The following is a 19,332-nucleotide window of genomic DNA, read 5'->3' as shown; positions in this document are numbered from 1 at the left end:
TCAGCGCCAGGTCATGACGTAATAAAAAGCCAATAGGCTCTACAGGGAAAATACTTCTCACACACTCTGCTGCATGTCATTTCGAAAGAAACAGCAATGATTAAAAAATAAATAAGCAATTTTTCGTACTCTGTCCGAGTAAGTAGATACAGTAAATCTTCGAATTAGCGTCCGGGGCTCTTATTTCAAATTTAGGATGAGACGGGGGGCGCTTATTTAATTTTTCCCAAATCGTAGCCTGACATGATTTTTTAATATATCATCTGCGAGTAAACAACAACAAAAGCTGTTTATTGACATAAAAAGCTGATCCTAAAGTTTAAATCGCGGCACCGTTAGTACTTAATGTGTTCAACGTGTTCAATAAACGTGTTCACAAACTGAAACAAAGTACAAATCTAATACTACATGACGAAAACTACACAACCTTTCAGTTGTCTCATCACTCGTCCACAAAATGGGGGTAGGGGAGGAGGGCACTGTGCGCTTATTTCAAATTTCGGCCGATAGGAGGGGCGCTTATCCGAAGGGGAAGCTTATTCGAGGGCAGCGCTAATTCGAGGATTTACGGTATACACGTACAAGTACATCGTCTTCTCTCCTGTGAAATAAACCATAGCTTCTGGCGGAGGATTTGAACAGACTTTTGTAAATATCTCACTCACTCGTTGGAGGGCTACGCTACTATTCTGATGTCTTGCTATCATTTCTTCAATTTCAAACTACAGATTTCCCGTAGGTCTTTGACATTTCAAAGGAACTACCCAAAAGAATGTCTTTGAACTCAAACGCTCCTCGAAAGGCCGCCCCACTTGTATCCACTATTTTGTTTCTTGACGTCTCTTGGTAAATTTCGTAAGGTCCAGATTGTCCCTCCAAAATTTGGAAGGGAGCTGTGATTAGGCTATCTAAATAGCTATCGGTTTCAGCAGACGTTCGTGGGGAAGGAAAGATTGTGCGACGAGCCCGAAGCGCGTCTGCGAAGGAGGCTTTGATTTGGGTGGAAATCCCAGTTTCCACTAATTATTTTCATACGTTAAATGAGCTTGATTATATAAATGACAACAGTATGGATAAGTCGTGTTACTCTGTTTTTGTCCTTTTAAATTGAACAATCTAGTGGACCCATCTATAATTTGACTATGATGCCATTTTAGTTTAGTATAAACAAGGTAATCCACCATTAAAGCATTTGACTTACCCCGATGCTAGAGGGCATAAGATGTTCTTTTCTTCAGTTATTACTTCTTCCCACTGCTGCTGTGAGTAAAACATGATTAATAGTTTCTTCAAATTAAAGGTATTACCCTTTCCCTGCTCCTAGAATGCCCTCAACTTACAATGCTATTCGATATTAAAAGGGAACCACAAATACAATCCGGTGATTCCAGTCCCTGCTTCTCCACTTTTATCTAATTTATTGGATTTATAGTGTGTTACCAAATCTCGTATTGAACTGGATGGGAGACATACTCTCTACTATGGGAATTTGACACCGTTTTACCCACACCTGTTCAAAAATAGACTTACCTTTAGATCAAGCTCCCAATCCACGGCAAAAAACAGTGGTTTCCCTCCATACGACTCATGTATCAGTTTAAAAGTCCACGCATATTTGCTGACTTCCTGAGCATCACAAACCCTACGGAGGAAAATTTACGACAGTTACGTTTCTTCGCAAAATCCAAAGTGATTTAACATTCTTTTTCAGTCTGTAAATTAGAACTTACTCTTTGACGGAAGTAATGGCAAATGAATTAACAATAGAGTAACTTTATAGCCCCTTACTCTATCCCGTGAATGAAAAACTGTCACTTTGTGTTCTCAGCTATATTAAAGCAGCACCAATGGCTTGTGTTGTGGCACTGGTTCGGGAAAGGCTAAGGAAAACAACCCTATCAAAAAGTCTGGAGTGTAGCCCCATAGGTAGTCGAGTTCTGTACTCAACACTTTCTGCCAGCTGTTGCAGTCAACCTTGGTGCCAGACGTTCTGGTATTGCCAATCCTTTGGATCACACAAGCTAAGCTAGACAAAGAGGGGACATTCTGCCGTTTTGAGCAACTCAGTCTCTCTCAATGAGCACGTTGATCATTCGGCAGAATTCAGGACATGGTACTTCTCCTTCTAGGAGAATACAGCCTGCCCTCAAGTGAACGATGGAAAAATGTGAAGAATGCTACCCAGTCTGTTGCACTTTACGCCTTTGAGAAGAGACAAGGATTCCAACAGAAAGATTGGTATGATTCCAACACTGCAGGACAAGCCATCTCCAGAATCAATCAACGCCCTAACGTCTGCCAGAGGTGGCGTGCAGACACAGGAATGTCAAGAGTGCAAGAAATCTATTGGCTCTATTGTCAACAAAAGAGGCTCTTTAAGATCCAAGTTGGGAGTGGCCATCAGTGACAAGGCTAAACAACTAGATTGATGGGTTGACCACTTCTCTGACCTGTATGTGCATATTGATTGTTTTGGTTTTCTTTTGTTTTTATTCAAACGGAAGACCGTCGTCGTTATTTTGGCCTGATGCTGATACCACGTACCCTCCGTCCTTTGTTAACATTATTAGTGAGGATTGGTTTTGTTTTGGCGAATTTTTTCAGTGGTCCGCCACAGGCCTCGAACAATTTAGTGATTCTCTATACAACTGCGTTCAAGATGAGTAATACATTAGCCGATGAAATTGAAGTCTAAAGCATAGATAACTCTACAACGCAAAGTGTAAGGCAAAAACCTAAACTCAGTGCTGTTAGTGGTTAGTTAAAATTTAAGAGCCGCTGCCAGTAAATATGGAGAACTTGGCGACAGGAGCGAAAATTCGAATTTTCTTTTATTGCGTCAAAAAGACTCTTTTGGTGAACCACTTTCAGAAATATACTTTAAAGATTCCAACGAGTTCATATTTTGGTGAAATCTAGGAAAGTTCCAAATATACCACTTGATCAACCAAGATGGTTGATGGAATTTATGCAACGTTGAGCATTTTCAGCAGGCCAGTACAGAAAGAAAAAACTTGCCTTGATTTCATATTCGCACAGTTTGTAATTTACGCTTTGATAATTTCTGTGAGCTAAACATCATCTTGAAGTAAATGTGTTTTGTCTACTTTTTGGCCGTTTGAAAAATACGACTATCACAATTTAATTTGCAAACTAAATTTCAACTGATTTGACAGGGTGATAACTTTTCTAGTATACAAACATCTCAGCAAATAAAAGGCTCCAAAAAACGTCCAATGCCATGGGAATACCATAACTAAATGGTTAGTTTGGCCCGTGAAAATTAAGCGTGCTATAAGAAAAACTATGAAGGGCATTTTGACCAATTGCGCCATTTTTAGACGGCCAAGTGAAAACTTGGATTTCGAAGTCCTCTTTATAGACACAATTCGACATGTGTCATAACACAAATTATTCTTAGACATCGTGTATTGTACACCTTATTAAACAATAATTTAAATCATTACCTTAGAATAAGCCTTTGCTATAGATAACACAGTCTTCTAGAAATCGGCCCGAGCAGACGATTTTGGCAACTGTCGGCCTTCAAGGAGAAACGTAGTCCTGCATTCGAAATTTTAGCAACGTTGGTGAATAAATGGAGAAAAGCCATCGTTACTTATTACTTGTCTAGGAAAAGATACACAGTGAGGAAAAATGGTCAAGAAAGAAGTAGCGGAAGTTTCTCTGGCTTATCTGTCAAATTTTATAGGGCGATTTTGAATTGTGAAACTACTGTTCATAACTTGATGACCCGTCACAAGTCAAGTGGTCTTCTCTGGCCGAATTCTAGAAGACTGTGTCATCTATAACCAAGGCTTATTCTGAGGTATGCTCAAATTTACTGCTTTAGTGTACAATACACGATGTCTAAGAAATGCTTGTGTTATGACAAATGTCGAATTATGTTTATTAAGATGACTGCGAAATCGAAGTTTTCGCTCGGTCATTTAAAAATGGCGCAATTGGTCAAAATGCCCTTCATGGTTTTTCGTCTAGGGCGCTTAATTTTCACAGGCCAAACTAGCCATTTAGATATCGTATACCCACAACATAGGTCTTTTTCTAGAACCTTTTGCTTATCGAGACATTCGTATACTAGAAGTGAAGTGAAGTGAAAGACTTTATTTAATGAGGGTGACCCGTGACAGTAACTTAAGTTACTGATAAACTTGGGGCCCTCAGAGAGGGCAGAGTGAAGAGTTACAAACCTCTCAAATCAGTTGAAATTTGTTTTGTAGATTAAACCGTGATAGTTGTGTTTTTCAAACGGCCAAAAAGTAGGCAAAGCATATTTACTTCAAGATGATGTTTAGCTCACAGAAATTATCAAAGCGTAAATTACAAACTGTGCGAATATGAAATCAAGGCAAGTTTTTTTCTTTCTGTACTGGCCTGCTGAAAATGCTCAACGTTGCATAAATTCCATCAACCATCTTGGTTGATCAAGTGGTATATTTGGAACTTTCCTAGATTTCACCAAAATATGAACTCGTTGGAATCTTTAAAGTATATTTCTGAAAGTGGTTCACCAAAAGAGTCTTTTTGACGCAATAAAAGAAAATTCGAATTTTCGCTCCTGTCGCCAAGTTCTCCATATTTACTGGCAGCGGCTCTTAAATTTTAACTAACCACTAACAGCACTGAGTTTAGGTTTTTGCCTTACACTTTGCGTTGTAGAGTTATCTATGCTTTAGACTTCAATTTCATCGGCTAATGTATTACTCATCTTGAACGCAGTTGTATAGAGAATCACTAAATTGTTCGAGGCCTGTGGCGGACCACTGAAAAAATTCGCCAAAACAAAACCAATCCTCACTAATAATGTTAACAAAGGACGGAGGGTACGTGGTATCAGCATCAGGCCAAAATAACGACGACGGTCTTCCGTTTGAATAAAAACAAAAGAAAACCAAAACAATCAATATGCACATACAGGTCAGAGAAGTGGTCAACCCATCAATCTAGTTGTTTAGCCTTGTCACTGATGGCCACTCCCAACTTGGATCTTAAAGAGCCTCTTTTGTTGACAATAGAGCCAATAGATTTCTTGCACCCTTGACATTCCTGTGTCTGCACGCCACCTCTGGCAGACGTTAGGGCGTTGATTGATTCTGGAGATGGCTTGTCCTGCAGTGTTGGAATCATACCAATCTTTCTGTTGGAATCCTTGTCTCTTCTCAAAGGCGTAAAGTGCAACAGACTGGGTAGCATTCTTCACATTTTTCCATCGTTCACTTGAGGGCAGGCTGTATTCTCCTAGAAGGAGAAGTACCATGTCCTGAATTCTGCCGAATGATCAATGTGCTCATTGAGAGAGACTGAGTTGCTCAAAACGGCAGAATGTCCCCTCTTTGTCTAACTTAGATTGTGTGATCCAAAGGATTACAACCATTTTTTTCTAGCGAAGACCTTACAACACAATTGGAACATAAAAACATAAAATAAATACCTGTATCTCGAGAGTGGGATTTTTTCGCAAAAATTCTTATCTTGGGAGTCTTCATACATGTAGAGACAACCAGAACTTAGGACCATGAAGCGCCAGGGCCCTACAATGAGAAACACACTATATACAAGCGACTTAGCTTAAGATTAATATTACGTTAGTTTCCAATCCGATTTGTTCTGACGAAAAAATCCTTTTGCGTTCCAAACCATGGCGTCTTTGTACTATGATTCTTCTTGTTTTTGCCTCTACTGTAATATACTTACACATGTGCAACATCTTTCTAATTCCAGTTGAGTCTGCTTTCCTGACCCAGCCATAATATCTAAACCCACTTCTAAGCAAGTCCTGAGCAGAAATGTTTGCAAAGGTTTCAATGGTTTCAGCCATTTTATTTGGTTGTCTGCCTTGCAATTTTCTGTCAACGATATAAAGTTCAATCAGTCAGACTGGGATGACAAAACAGATGTACTTTCTCGGCTTAGCTTTCCAACATAAGTGAAGAGAGGCACAAAGTTTTGCCGAATGTAGCAAGGTAACACTGTAACCCTATCTTTAAGCATATTCATAATTGAAGCACAAAAATTGTACGAAATAAAGATTTGAAAAAGTTAAACAGCGAAATGGAAGAGGACCGAAGACAAAGAAACGTCAATTTATCTTTCTGGGCGAGGTTATATAAACTCCGCAAGGCAGGAACTCGAACTCTTATTAAATTAAAGTAAATTGTGGGAGAGGTTTTTATTTGAGTGTCGAAATGTAATTGGTGTTGCACGCACTACGCTACGCGATTGGCTTAAAAAACTCGCACCACTTTTTGATCCAATCAGAAGAAAAACCAATCGTGTCTCGTTCGCACTCGTTTTCCCCAACTTCACGTCAGCTACATGTAATTACTTCGAGTTTTGATTAGTTCACTATATTGCCTGTGTCCTTTGTGATTGGCTAGCTGGTGAAACGAGTAAAAAGGTTGTTGTTGTTATTTTTGTTGATGTTGCAAGTGTACTGTACGGTTATGACCTTGCAGAGAATAAAAAAAAACTCTTCTCAACTATTATATTCTGCTAAGAAAAGGATTCCAAATGGTTGGGTTAAGCCTTACTTATAATTTTTAGACTTTGTTACGAATAAGATTATTGTGCAAAGAGTTATTGAACAATCTAAGGGTCACACACCAAGTTTTACTCTGTGTGGAAACCGTTCCTTTGTTTATTGTAAGACAAGTAAATGGCTAACTTAATAGCGGATTCAAAGTGTGCAAGCCGGTCTGCATTGTAACGTGTTTTGTTAAATTTAAAAAACAAAACAAAACAGCAATTTTTGTTCTTTTCACTTTTGCTGACACTTTTCAAATGTACATGTCCAGCTGCATAACATGACGTATTAGCTTTTTTGATGTGAAATTAAGTAGAGTAAGTCACAATAGTAAAAAAAAAAAACAGCATTTTGTTTGCTACTCTGAAATCAATCCTGCTTTATTATCGTGGTACTTTAACGCACCGTAGCGAAAGAGATCACATTACTCCTATTGACCTGTAGATATATGTAGGCTAATAAATACATAATTACACAAACAAGATCCACATAAACTTAATACAATTAAATATTCAGCGCCAATATGAGACTTTATTATATGGCTAGCTCCGTGAGCAGGCAAAATGAATCAAATCCTGCGCTGTGATTGGCTACCCGAGCGGGCAAGATGGAGCTGTCTTGCCCGCTCGGGACTACCCGCCGTGTTCCGGAAGAAAAATTTCCCCTAAAGGGAAAAGGGTCTCTATGCGGTCCCTCTCTATGCATAACTGTTAAACAGCTAATAGAGATATCAAGCATGACGTTACGTCAAACGGCAAACGGCAAAAATGAAACTTTTGCCATCTATCTTCAGCTGTCTATACAATAGAGTGATAATATTTGTATTTGCGGTGAATAGTAGGAGACATTTGTCTATTTTTTGTGTGATTTATTTAAGGATTAAAAGAAAAGAATAAAAATTCAGAAGTAATCTTAGCCGTTTGTCGTCTGCCGTGAACGTCATGCTTAGACTCTCTAACAGCGGAGCTTCAGCGCGCGAATCGTGCCAGCGAAACACCATGGGTAAGGAAAATTGGCACCCATCAAGCCGAGAAAATTTGGTTATAATGTCAGCGTACGAGCGAGCGAACATCCGTCCGTCCTTAAAGACTCTAGGGGAGGGGGAGTGGCGTCTCGAGGTAGCCCTCACGAGGAAGCTATGGAATGCTATCTTTTTGGCGGGATTTTTCAGAAAAGTCAGAAAAAAAACACATTTCTATTTGTTATGTCAACAAACGATCGGAGAGGTACGGTTGATCTAACGTTTTCAAGATAGGGCTTAACTGAAGCAGAGCTGAACGTGAAAGAGAAGGGCAGAGAGCAAGGGTTAACAGCCAAAGAAGTGGTGAAGAAGATCGCGAAAGAGCGGGCCAGGGCTAGAAAGGAGGCGAGATAGTACTGAACAATGCTGTGAATTAGATCGAGTTAGGGCTAGAGGAAGGAGGTGAAATAATACCAAACAATGCCGTGAGGCAGAGCGAACGAGTGCTATAGAAAAGGACTGAAACACCCGAAAAATTGACTCAGAAGACTAAAGAAGTCACATGATTTTATCAGGTGCTCAACAAGAGAAATCAAACGTGTTTCGTGTGTTTAGAGGAAAAATCACAGCGGGAAAAAGTGGTTGATTCGTTGATCTATCGAAAAGATTAGTTCAGTTCAGTTCAGTCTTCGCAACATTTGCTGGAAGTTTCTGCCTATAGGATTCAAACTGAACTGCCAAATTGCGGTAAGCGACTTTGTTACGTAGAAACTTTCGCGTTTTCCATAGAAATTATCTCGTTGCTTCCGCGAGATAAGCTTATAAGTTAAGTAATATATCAAAACGAAAGTCTGTGTTTGACCACGTTTCCAAACACCGAGAAGAGCGGTTGAAAATACGAGGCGCAGCGGAGTATTTTTGACGAACTTCGAGGTGTCTGGAAATGTGGTCAAACACTGTATTGAGTTTTTGATATATCTTCTCAATCCAAACTAAAACTAAGGAGAAAACGGAGAAATAAAATCGTAAAAAATCTGTGCTAATTAAGATCAGATATCCAAACAACGTCACGGTCATGATTTATGATAATTTGGTTTTGTCAACTGGGTTGATAATGTAAATTGGCCACCGTAAAGAGATTCGAAAGCTTCAATAGGAGTCTCTCTGATTATCTGATTTGGAACCATACTGGGAGGAATTTGATAAATTTCAAACAATAAGACTAGAGTCGTTGTGGAATGTAAAGTTGCATATTGTAAACAAATAAGTTTAGTTTTCTGTCGTTTTTCGCCGTATACCGATAACCTCACGTCTAAAAGTAATAAAACTGTATTTAGCTCTTATTAACCGAGCAGGAGGTCTGTATGGGAGAATCTTGACCGAGGTCGTGAGTACATACCGAACGCAGTGAGGTCTGTACACACGACCGAGGTCAAGATTCTCCCATACAGACCGACTTAGCTCGGTTAATAAGATGTTTATTATATGGCAAAGAAGAAAATTTTAATTCGTTTAATGTAACTGGTTTGCTGACATTTTGCTTGCAAACGGAAATGAGCTTAATTTAAACCTGCCGAAATTTGCTCGTCCTCTTTACTTTTTTTTTTTTTTTGTCATCAGGCTTTTTGGCACTTCCATAAATGATTGGGAAGGAAATAAAAGAAAACGGTGAACATTTTTGTATTTTAGTTTGCCTCCTTTTCAACGCAAAATGAAACCGGTCTAGATGTCGGTCTAGATGGGAAAATCTAGACCGCGGTCAATATCGATTTCAGCCAATCAAATTCGTGAACTCGGTAGTTCCCAGTCCATATAATAATTATAAATACTGCCCAGCGAGTTTTAAAGCTTTCTTTGTGTTACTAGGGACAGCCGCTCCGTAGACTACTATAATTTCTTCTTCTGTTTTGGAAAAAGGGAAACCATCGATTTGCTACCTTTGTCAGCTTTTGACACTCGTATATTGTCATGCATACTGCGTTTAGAAATTATGGAGACTTCCTCGTTTTGTTTGTTTAATTCATACACCGAATGCAAATATGGCGGACCGTTCGGTTGGCGCCCGGGACGAGTCGCATTCAAGCGAGGCTAGTTAGGCTTTGATGTTTTGTTTTGACAAAAAAGTCTTGCTTCGTCATCGATCTGGTCTGTTTTTGTTTCGCCCTCCCTATGAGTTGTTGTGTTCCTGGATGTTACCAGAAGGAATTGAAATCTTCCACAGCAGAGAAAGTGTTTTTTTTTTTTGTTTGTTTCCGCGGTCGCCTCTCAGGGAAAACAGATGAAGGAAAGTAGTTCACGATCGCCGAAGGAACTGTTAAAGTTTGTTAGTTCAGGCTGGAAGATCTTAGAAAATGTGTAAGCGACCGCATTTAGCTCCAAGTCCTTCTCATTTGGCTCAAAGCATTCACTGGATACAATGATGGGGACAGTTGAAGTTCATTCGCTTGGTTATTACACCGTAATATTTGTTTCGTCCAATCCCGTGCGAGTGGACGCGAAGTCAACTTCTTCCTTTGAGACAGAGGATGTTTTCAAGAGGAGCTTTTCTTTACTTTGGGGAAGGTACTGACCATGTAAATCATGTTGAAACACCACCAGACACCACATAAGCTCGTCATTTATACGATTTTGCTAAGATCTTCTAATGTGAAATGTAGCGAACAAACTTAAGTTCCTGCAGCGATCGTGAACTCCTTTCCTTCGTCTCAACGAATTGCATCGATCCCTAAGCTTAAGAGGCGAACGGTGGAAAATTTATATCCCTTCTCGTGGCGTTCAGAAACACAGCAGCTCGTAGCCACAGCTAAATAAAACAGACCAGATCGACGACGAAGCAAGACTTTTCTGGGGAAGCATTGTCAAAACAAAACATCAAAGCCTGACTAGCCTCGCTTTCATGCGACTCGTCCCGGGCGCCGACCGAGTGGTCCGCCATATTTGCATTCGGTGTATTGGGTTTAATGAAATGTTTGGTTGAATTTCTTTTAAGGTTATTTGTAAAAGACTGGTACAGCTACGGCCGAAAAAAGAACTGCAAAGCCGTCAAAAATAATGTTTAAATTACGATTTAGCGCGAATAATTATTAAACTTGAACACCGTTAGTCTTTGAGATTTTGGACGTTTTCCGACTTCTAAATCCCGGCATTTCTTGGCTTTAACTGGAATGATAATTAATCTTAACGAATTTTCTGTAACATTTCTGTCATTTTTCGTTTGATTCAGGTGTAGTGATATGCATATTGTCTTTATGTAGTTTTCCTCGGTTTTGTTGTTGTTGTTGTTGTTGTAGTTGTTGTTGTAATAATATACAAGCAACAATTTCTGCAGTCTGATTGGCTGAGAACACGTCAAATAATCCCAAATCAGCGAGCAGTGCAATTTCACCAGTTCAAAAAAGTGAAATTGAGTGCAAAACGGCGAAATTGAGTGCAAAACATTTAAATTAAAAATGATTGACAGCTTCGACAAAATTGAGCTAGGACAAACGAAATGGCGGACAATCATCCACTCAACTAATCATCCACTCGACATTTGTATAGGTAATCAAATGATTTCGAGTGCAATTTGGAATAAATAAGCACAAGTAAATTTTTCAAAGACTACAAATTGCACTCCCCCTACGGGCTCGTGCAACTTTTTGTAGTCTTAGAAAAATTTACTTGTGCTTATTTATTCCAAATTGCACTCGAAATCATTTGATTACCTATACAAATGTCGAGTGGATGATTAGTATTGCACTAGGCCTGCTGATGCGGCAAGTATGGAATATAATTTACCAAAATACTTAATCTGGTTGTGACTCCTGCAAGTCAAAACTACATAACACAGAAATACCACAAACAGCTTACTTGTTAGGGGTTCAAGCAAAGTATCCCAATAATGCATTCTTAAAGCACAGGAAACAGTATTTTGCAAAGAAATACTTATTTCAGTCAACCTCACGAAACCGTGAACACCTAAAATATGTCTGGAATGTTTATTGTGTGATAACCAATCTCGAGTGAGATCTTCAACCACAGAAACCACAGAACACGGATGTATTATAAATACATGATTATAGTTTTGGTTTTCGCTTTGTCCCAAGATAAACCCTCTGTCTTTATATATTACTGAAAGTCTAAGTAATTGCTATCCTTTTGTATCAAGAGCCACATCCAGTATTTAGTTTGTGGGATTCGATTTTTTCGCTATTTCCAAGTCTAGTTGATGTTTAGGTGAAGCTGCTCTTAAATAGCCCGTGGTGACAACCGAAATAAAGGATTTATTTTGAGACCGGTCACGAAACAAATTTGTTTCGTGATCGATAGAAACTCATCTGTTTCTGTGGTTTCTGTGGTTGAAGATCTCGCTCGTGATTGGTTATAACACAATAAACATTCCAGACATATTTTACGCGTTCACGGTTTTGTGAGATTGACTGTAAGGCTCTCCAATAACTGCATAGGTACCATGCACAATCTTATAGCAGTGATTGGCCTTTTTAGGGACTAAACGTACGTTAATTTACATTGGCCCAAATACAAATAGTCCAAAAATGAAGAAGACTTTAGAAAGTAAATCTAACAAAGCCTGCAATGATTACAGAATGATTGAGGGTTGTTGTTATTGTTTTATTCAAGCAACACTTAGTTAGTATAAGCTTTTGCTGACAAGGATAGTACAAATCAGGAATGATATTCCCAAAACTCCGGTTACCTTTGTACTATCTAGTGAAACCACAACCTGCATGCCCTTTGTAAGATTTGTGTGTCAAATAGAACCACTAAATTGTAACCATTTTAGCATTTGCAAACAGAATATAAATAAATAAATAAATATTATTTAAATAAATAAATGAATAAATAAATAAATAAACAAATTAATTATTCAAAATTATTCTATTAAATTACTGTAACTAACGTAATAGCCACATAATTTGTTATAAACTACAACTAGATTCTAACCTGGCACCTACAGAAATTTGATTACTCATGATATTTTGAACTTTAACACCCAGCATTTAAGCACATCGTATATGGGAGTAGCCTCTTTTTCCATATGTTCTAAAGATACTAATTTATGCACTGCATCATTTACTCTGTACTGATGGTACTGCTTACAAAATTCCAACAATTTAGCTGTTCTATATATTTGAATGATTCTGTGGTTATTTTATGAAAGGGCCATGGGAATGACTGTAAGATCGAATATTCTTTGATGGCCTATGTAATTTAGTAATGTACAAAGATGTTCGGATTTTACTTCCACTTTGCTGGCAATCAAATTGAAAACGTCAGTGTAAGATGCAGACTGCGGACTGCAGACCGGGGCAAAATGCAGACCGAGAGTAAAATGCAGACTGCAGACTACAGACTTCATATATATCGTTTTATAACAATAGTATCGGGCGCTGATCTTAAACATGATTATTCAGGCTAATTGTAGTGAAAGACTGCACTCCGGTCAGCTGGGTCGTGCTCCGGTTAGACTGAATATCACTCCAGTTAGCCTGGATATCCCTTACGTTAGCCCAAAAAATGCTCCAGTTAGCCTGTTTACGGTTAGGTCTTAATGGTGGAAATAGTAACATCATTCAGTTACTCTGCAATCTCCAGTTTACCCCCAGTCTGCGTTTTAGCCTGTACCCTGCGGTCCCCAGTCTTCGTTTTACACTGACCGCATCAAAAATCTAGTAGAAAATACGCTTACTTACACTGTAAAACTGTAATCAACCCTAAAGCCTACCACTGTCAATAATGAAAAATATCAGATGGCTCACCTCTTAATCTTTTCAAGAAAGTATCTATTCTTGTGTCAACATTTCATGGCGTTCAACTTCGAATTTTTCTGTTGCGGATCTTGTAGATCTTTCGTGTACACTTTCATAATCTGACATGTTTCTAACTGAGCATGAATTTTTTCGATACCTAATAAAGAGGAAAACTCACTTGAGACCTGAAAACTCTGATCAAAATGGTTGAATCCAACATATTTTCCAGGGCTATAAGCTTGCCATAAAATATATGGGTTATTGACCAAGTGTGAGGTCAAGATGGCTGGATATTGGCCAAGCTCCTTTTTTGCCTGTGTATGGACAGAGACGGAGTCGAGGTCCATAAACTCGCAAAAAGGAACGAGGCCAATATCCGGCCATCTTGACCGAACAAGCTTGGTCAATAAAGGATTTATTTTAGTGGATTTCGGGAAAATTTTTCTTGCGGGACACGGCAGGTAGTCCCGAGCGGGCAAGATAGCTCCATCTTGCCCGCTCTGGTAGCCAATCGCAGCGCAGGATTTGATTCATCTTGCCCTCTCACGGAGCTGGCCATATAATAAGGCGAATTAATGTCTCTTAGGTTCCCCTGAAATCTGCCCATGAATCTATAAGGCTCAATTTTTGTTTTCATTATCACATCATCAAGATTGCGAGCGGTCTCTTCTCTTCCTCGAAAATCCGTGGGGATGAACGCAAAACAAGTAAGCGTGCGAGCGTGACTCATGACTGTGAGCGTTACGTGCGAGCAACGATGCAGCGAGCCGCTAGAAGCGTGGGCGTCGGAAGACCGCTGCTAGCGGCTCGCGGCATCGCCGCTCGTCGCTCCCACGTCACGCTCACAGTCACGCTCGCACGCTTACTTGTTTTGCGTTCTTTCCCTCGGTTTTCGAGGAAAAGACCACACCACACATCACACCATCATAAAGCTCTGCTGATCAACAATTCTATAGAAAACGTTCGTGCAAGTTGGCGTGGCATGCGTTGGGCCACACACCCTTTCTTGCTTCTTCTTACACGTCGATTTATGCAGTGCATACAATTCAGCCCAATTTAATGCTTATTTTTTTTAATGCATTACAATGTAATTGAACGCGGAGGCCGTGCAATTTCTCGCCGAAACTACAAAATCGTCCAAAATTTGCCTCACATGTTGGATTTTTTTAAGTGTTAACAACATCCAAATAAATAACTGCGGAGCTCCGCTTTCAGGTTTCGCTAAATCTATTATTAATTACGTCATGTATTCATCCGACAGGTCAGTTGGTAGGGCGAAGAAGCTTAGTATTTGTCTCATCTGGTCACTGGTTCAAATCCGATGCAAATGATTATTTCCTTTTTCCCTTTTCTGTTTTGTCTTATTTTTGCTGAAGATAAAAGTATTTTTCTTGCTCTTTTCTAAGCAGAGGGACGACACGGCATGAAATAATCATTTGAAATTTAATTTCTATTCGTTTAGGGCTAAGCTGTATCCTAATTGCTGACAAGTGTACTCCTCTTAACGAGAGATTGGAATTGTAACCAAAATTAATGCCCTGATAATTAATTCTACGTAGCAATTCAGAAGTGGGATCGCCCCAGCCGCTTTTTATGAATATTGCACAATCCTTTTTTTAGTCTCAAAACTGCTGTGTTTCCATTAATTACAGATCAGAATTTTTTAATCAACCGAAATAACTCAAAGGAGTCCCTCTTTTTTTTATAAAGTAAATATTAACAATTAGACCCGTAGCCCGCAAGGGCTACGGGTCTATTGACCCATGGCCCTACATGAATGGGCTATTGACCCATGGTCCTTGAGGGCGAAGGGTCTAATGGTTTTAGTATCACCCAACTAGTCGGACAGGCAATAATAAAGTTAGCAAATGCAAGTTGAAGAAATATTTATTTGGGAATAAAACGAAAGAAAGCGTCACGCTCGATTGCGCCGATTTCGCTACTCGAGGACTGTTACTAATAGTCCTCTGGTAGCGTAGCCAATTAAAATGCAGGATTTGCATTAGTCCACTAGTTGGGTGATACTAAATATATATATTCCCTTCCCCAGTTCTCTTTCAGTCGGTGAAATAGCCATATCCCATGAAAATACTGAATTATTACGGGTGAATGTCCTGTAATTCCATTTACTGCAGTGTTTTGGCCACCAAAAATTTGCCGCATTTGTTAATTTCCTTTTGATCGATGCACAGTTTAACGTAGCGCTAGATGAACACAGTATCTACAACTCTGTTGAATCTTCGAGAAAGGGTGGGGAAGTGAAGTTTTAGCTTTTTCTTTTAATTAATAATAATAATGAAGGAAGGAAGGAAGGAAGGAAGGAAGGAATGAGAGAAAACCAAAACTAGGCCGAAGCGGCGAGTCACTGACAACGCTACCCATTGAAGAGTGAATTTCTGCAGCATTTGCATTTACAGATCTACCGCGCAAAAATTGGTATCACCTTAAAAACTTGAATATTTGAGTACACCGTACTCCGGCATATCTTCCCCGTACAAACGACTACTCAGAAACAAAGAATCTCTAATAATTTCAACCTGCCCTGTTCAGATGCCTCGTCAGTATCTATTTGCATTCAAGGTGAATGAGTAAAGCAAAGTCGTAAATTCTCTTTTACTTATAAAATGGCATCGCGGTTTATTGATAACCAGGAAGTTATACCGGTTACTAATGTTTGAGATGTGACTCACAAATCATTTACTATCGACCTGCAATAGTATTATGTAATGATTTCGCACACTGTGCAATAAACTCATGAACATGTCTTGGAGTATTTTACAGTCTGAGTTAGTGTTAGTATAGGTAGCAAGCATAGAAGAAGTATCATACGAACTGAAAAGAAACAAACTATGACGATATAATAGATGATAGGCAATCCACAAGCACAATATATTTATCTAAGGACATGAAAGTGCTTGTGTAGCTTGTTTTCATTCCGGCCGTTTCCTAATTCCTTCACGTAGAATTTATATATGGCTGTTTTGGAAATAAATTCGACTAATCTTATTTTTACAACGTCCTTACCGGTTTAAACTGAGACGAGTAATCAATTTCCCTGAATATTGGCTTCATGACGGGCTCCTGCTTCAGCGGAATCCATTTCCGTGTGAGCTAAGTGATGATCGACAAGCAACTGCTTTCGTTCGATGCATTAACATATCTTCGCAAATGTAAATGCATGGTAATTTCTTTCAATGCCATCATCCGGCAACTTTCTTAGATTACTGAGCACGGCTCAAAATTCAATGACTGAGTAAGTTAACACTGTGAATCCGTCTACTAAAAAGAAAAAGACGAAACGAGAATTAGAAATCAAACTTCTGTTAACATTTCGTGTAATGTTTCTTGGTCTAGAGGCGAGGACATGAAGGAAAGCCCGCAGTTTCTGTTTTGCCCGCTTGTGTAGATCAGGTACGTTTTATTCTCCAGGCTAAATTTAGAATCGTTAAGCCACTGTTTTCCTACACAGTAATGTGTGGAAATCCTGCGCGATGCTACTTCAGAAGGAAAAAATCTCAGCTGTTAGTGGTAAACTGGTTTTTTATCATTCACCCCACATCCTTGATGCGATTCAGTTCTTTTGTTTTATTCCCCTAAGCTTCAGAGCCAAGTTAGAATTTTAATACATCGGAATTGGCCTATTAGTTTTTTAGGATCTTTTAATATTTTTATTTTCATCAAAACTTTAGTATATGAATAGTGCTTTTTCTCTTATTATTATTATTATTATTATTATTATTATTACTATTGTCATATCATGAGTTTGATCAATATCAGCATGCGGGCAAATGACCCTACATAAAAATAACTATATAAAATTATCGAAATGGCCTTGTGTGACTCATGACTCCAAAATAGCCTTATCAACCTTAAATCGGCCGAATTAACAATGATAACTATGTGGTGACAGGCCTACACAATTCCTATCCACGTGATAGCCGCTTTGAGAGTTTTGCTCGAACTAGTATATCTTTGAGGACCTGCCCCTTTTGTATGGTACGATAGGGGGATCTTTGAATATTTCGCTTAGCAATAATCCTGTTTTTAGGAGGACATTTAACCAGAGTAGAGCCGTTAGAGGTCATAGGTCTGCGTGGTTTCCGCTGTTATCCGCGTGCAATTTGTAGAGTTTGACACCTCTGTTTTTTGCCACGTGCTAGTTTTTTTGGCTCATTTGTATTGCAAGATATGTTTTAAATTCTCTAAATATTAGCTCTGGAGGGACAAAGTTTGAAATATTTCGTGAAAATGTTGGTTACTTGCACTTTGTATTATTACGCCGGGCCCGGCTGTTTGATTAACTGTTGCAAGTTACGCTGCTTCTTATCACGGGTGTCATATTTGTCTTTGTCCGGCCTCGCCAGAGATAGGTGTAGCTTTCTTGTGGAAAGCCGTAAGTCTGTCTTAGATCGACGTTCTTATGTTTCTTGCATCAATTTCATCGAGCTTTTTGTCCTTCCAGTTTGTCCGTTCTGGAACTGCTAATATAGATGTTCACGCGCAAGTCTGTGGACTGTTTTGCGTGTTGTTTATGATATTGTGTGGTTTTGTTCAGGCAAAAAGCTCTAAATTTTGGAGTTCTTCCTATGATTGCTCAACCAGCTCCACGTTGTGGTTGCCATTGCTTTTATTTGCGATGTTGTCAGGTTCTCTTGAGACTGTTGATAGTCCCTGTTTTGTTAGGAGGCTCGTAGCCTTGTCGATCAGGCAATACCGCGGTTTCGATCCTTCTGGATCTCATCAGTTGCCGATAACAGGGAGTGGTAGAGACCAATGCTCGGTAACACTCCGCACCTGGCATATTTTTTTGGTATCAGTATACTCGTTCGGCGGATCGAGAATTTTTGATTGTGATTGGTAGTTTTGCCACCAGCGAATGATGAGCACAAAGTCTTCGATCCTATTGTACACAGCTTGACACTGTGTTTTCTATGATGGCTATAACGCTTATTTTCTCCAGCATGTGTGATTTGAATTTAAGGATAAGATAGTTATGCGTTGTAATTATACGGCATATCTCCAAGTTTTGGAGGGTTGTGTAGAGTATTTTGCACGCATTTCGTATGTTTATCCTTTGTTTTTAGTGTAGCTAATGTACACCTAGGACTCACATGCTGTGATTGGATTAAGTTTTTACTCGCACGTGATGTGCTTGTAGCATATTTTTATGTTACTTCTTTTCAGTGAACTGTTGTTTTTCTTGTATCTATAGAATATTCATACTGTTTTTTTTTTTTTCACTTGATACTGACGCCTGAGAACGTCGTGTATTTTTAACCTTTTTAAAAAAATTCTTAAATGTTTTTAAGAAAAGTTTTTTCGCAATTTTTTATAGCTAATTATTATTACAATCATTATCATTATCATTATCATTATTATTATTATTATTGTTTCTCATGTATTATTACTCATGTATTGTTTATTATTTGCATTGAGAACTAAATTTCATAAATTTCAGTTTCCTGTATTCCTTTCTTACCCCTGGTATTGCCCTTAAAGTGCCACTAACCCCAAGAATTCTTATTCCTTTAATAAAATCTACTAGTTTCCTTGATTACTTCAGGGAAAAAATTATCTCGATTTATAAAATCCCTGCGTTTCTATAAGCGTTTGAACATGTGATTACTATGTTCACGACCGCGCAAATCGGGCTAAAACAATCAAGAGACTTTTGACTGAGATTCGAGGGCTGTTATAACATTTTTGGGTTATTTGTGATTCATAATTCATCAAAACTGGACAAGATTTTTAAGCGAAAGAACTGTATCATCTAGCATTACAATTCGGAGCCTAGCTACGATTTGGACGGCTGCGTTGTAGATATATTTTTTTTTCCATTTCGAAGTGTGAGTCGCCAGTCGAGCTCGCTGCGTTGTAATCTAGGCCAGGATCTTGAAAAGAGGTTCAGTATAGTATCACTAAAATAAATACATTTCTACTTCACTGTTATTTTGAATGAAATGTCCATTTTACGTACGCTAATAACGTGGAAGTTCTCGAGTTTTTGTAGTTTGCGTTTCGGTTGACTGACAAGCGCATTCTTTTTTCTTTCACCACAATCTCCGTCGGTAGTTCTT

General features: G+C 38.9%; 1 protein-coding gene across 2 annotated transcripts; it reads right to left on the bottom strand.

Moving 5' to 3' along the window:
* Positions 1-474: 474 nt before the first annotated feature.
* LOC145480033 (pleckstrin homology domain-containing family A member 4-like) lies at positions 475-16,351 on the bottom strand. 2 transcript variants are annotated; one of them, XM_081458528.1, is made up of 5 exons: positions 16,280-16,351; positions 5,716-5,867; positions 5,453-5,552; positions 1,531-1,642; positions 475-1,260 (listed from the first exon to the last, which is right to left on the bottom strand). In XM_081458528.1, exons 2-5 carry the CDS (start codon positions 5,837-5,839, stop codon positions 1,198-1,200), a joined length of 399 nt encoding a protein of 132 aa, XP_081314654.1. In that variant the 5' UTR covers positions 5,840-5,867; positions 16,280-16,351; the 3' UTR covers positions 475-1,197. The 2 variants fall into 2 exon arrangements, with proteins under 2 accessions (XP_081314654.1, XP_081314653.1); XM_081458527.1 differs by lacking the exon at positions 16,280-16,351 and having other exon boundaries at positions 5,716-6,060.
* Positions 16,352-19,332: the final 2,981 nt, after the last annotated feature.

Source organism: Orbicella franksi, chromosome 2, assembly GCF_964199315.1.
Source record: "Orbicella franksi chromosome 2, jaOrbFran1.1, whole genome shotgun sequence".
Lineage (NCBI taxonomy): Eukaryota > Metazoa > Cnidaria > Anthozoa > Scleractinia > Merulinidae > Orbicella > Orbicella franksi.
This window is presented reverse-complemented; position numbering and strand designations above follow the sequence as displayed.

Excerpts from the sequence above, each read along its gene's own strand:
- LOC145480033 (XM_081458528.1), bottom strand. The coding sequence starts at position 5,839 with ATGGCTGAAACCATTGAAACCTTTGCAAACATTTCTGCTCAGGACTTG. Across the intron at positions 5,553-5,715 it reads TAGAAAGATGTTGCACATGT|GGCCCTGGCGCTTCATGGTC; the intron begins GTAAGTATATTA and ends TTCTCATTGTAG. Across the intron at positions 1,261-1,530 it reads ATTGGGAGCTTGATCTAAAG|CAGCAGTGGGAAGAAGTAAT; the intron begins GTAAGTCTATTT and ends TTTTACTCACAG.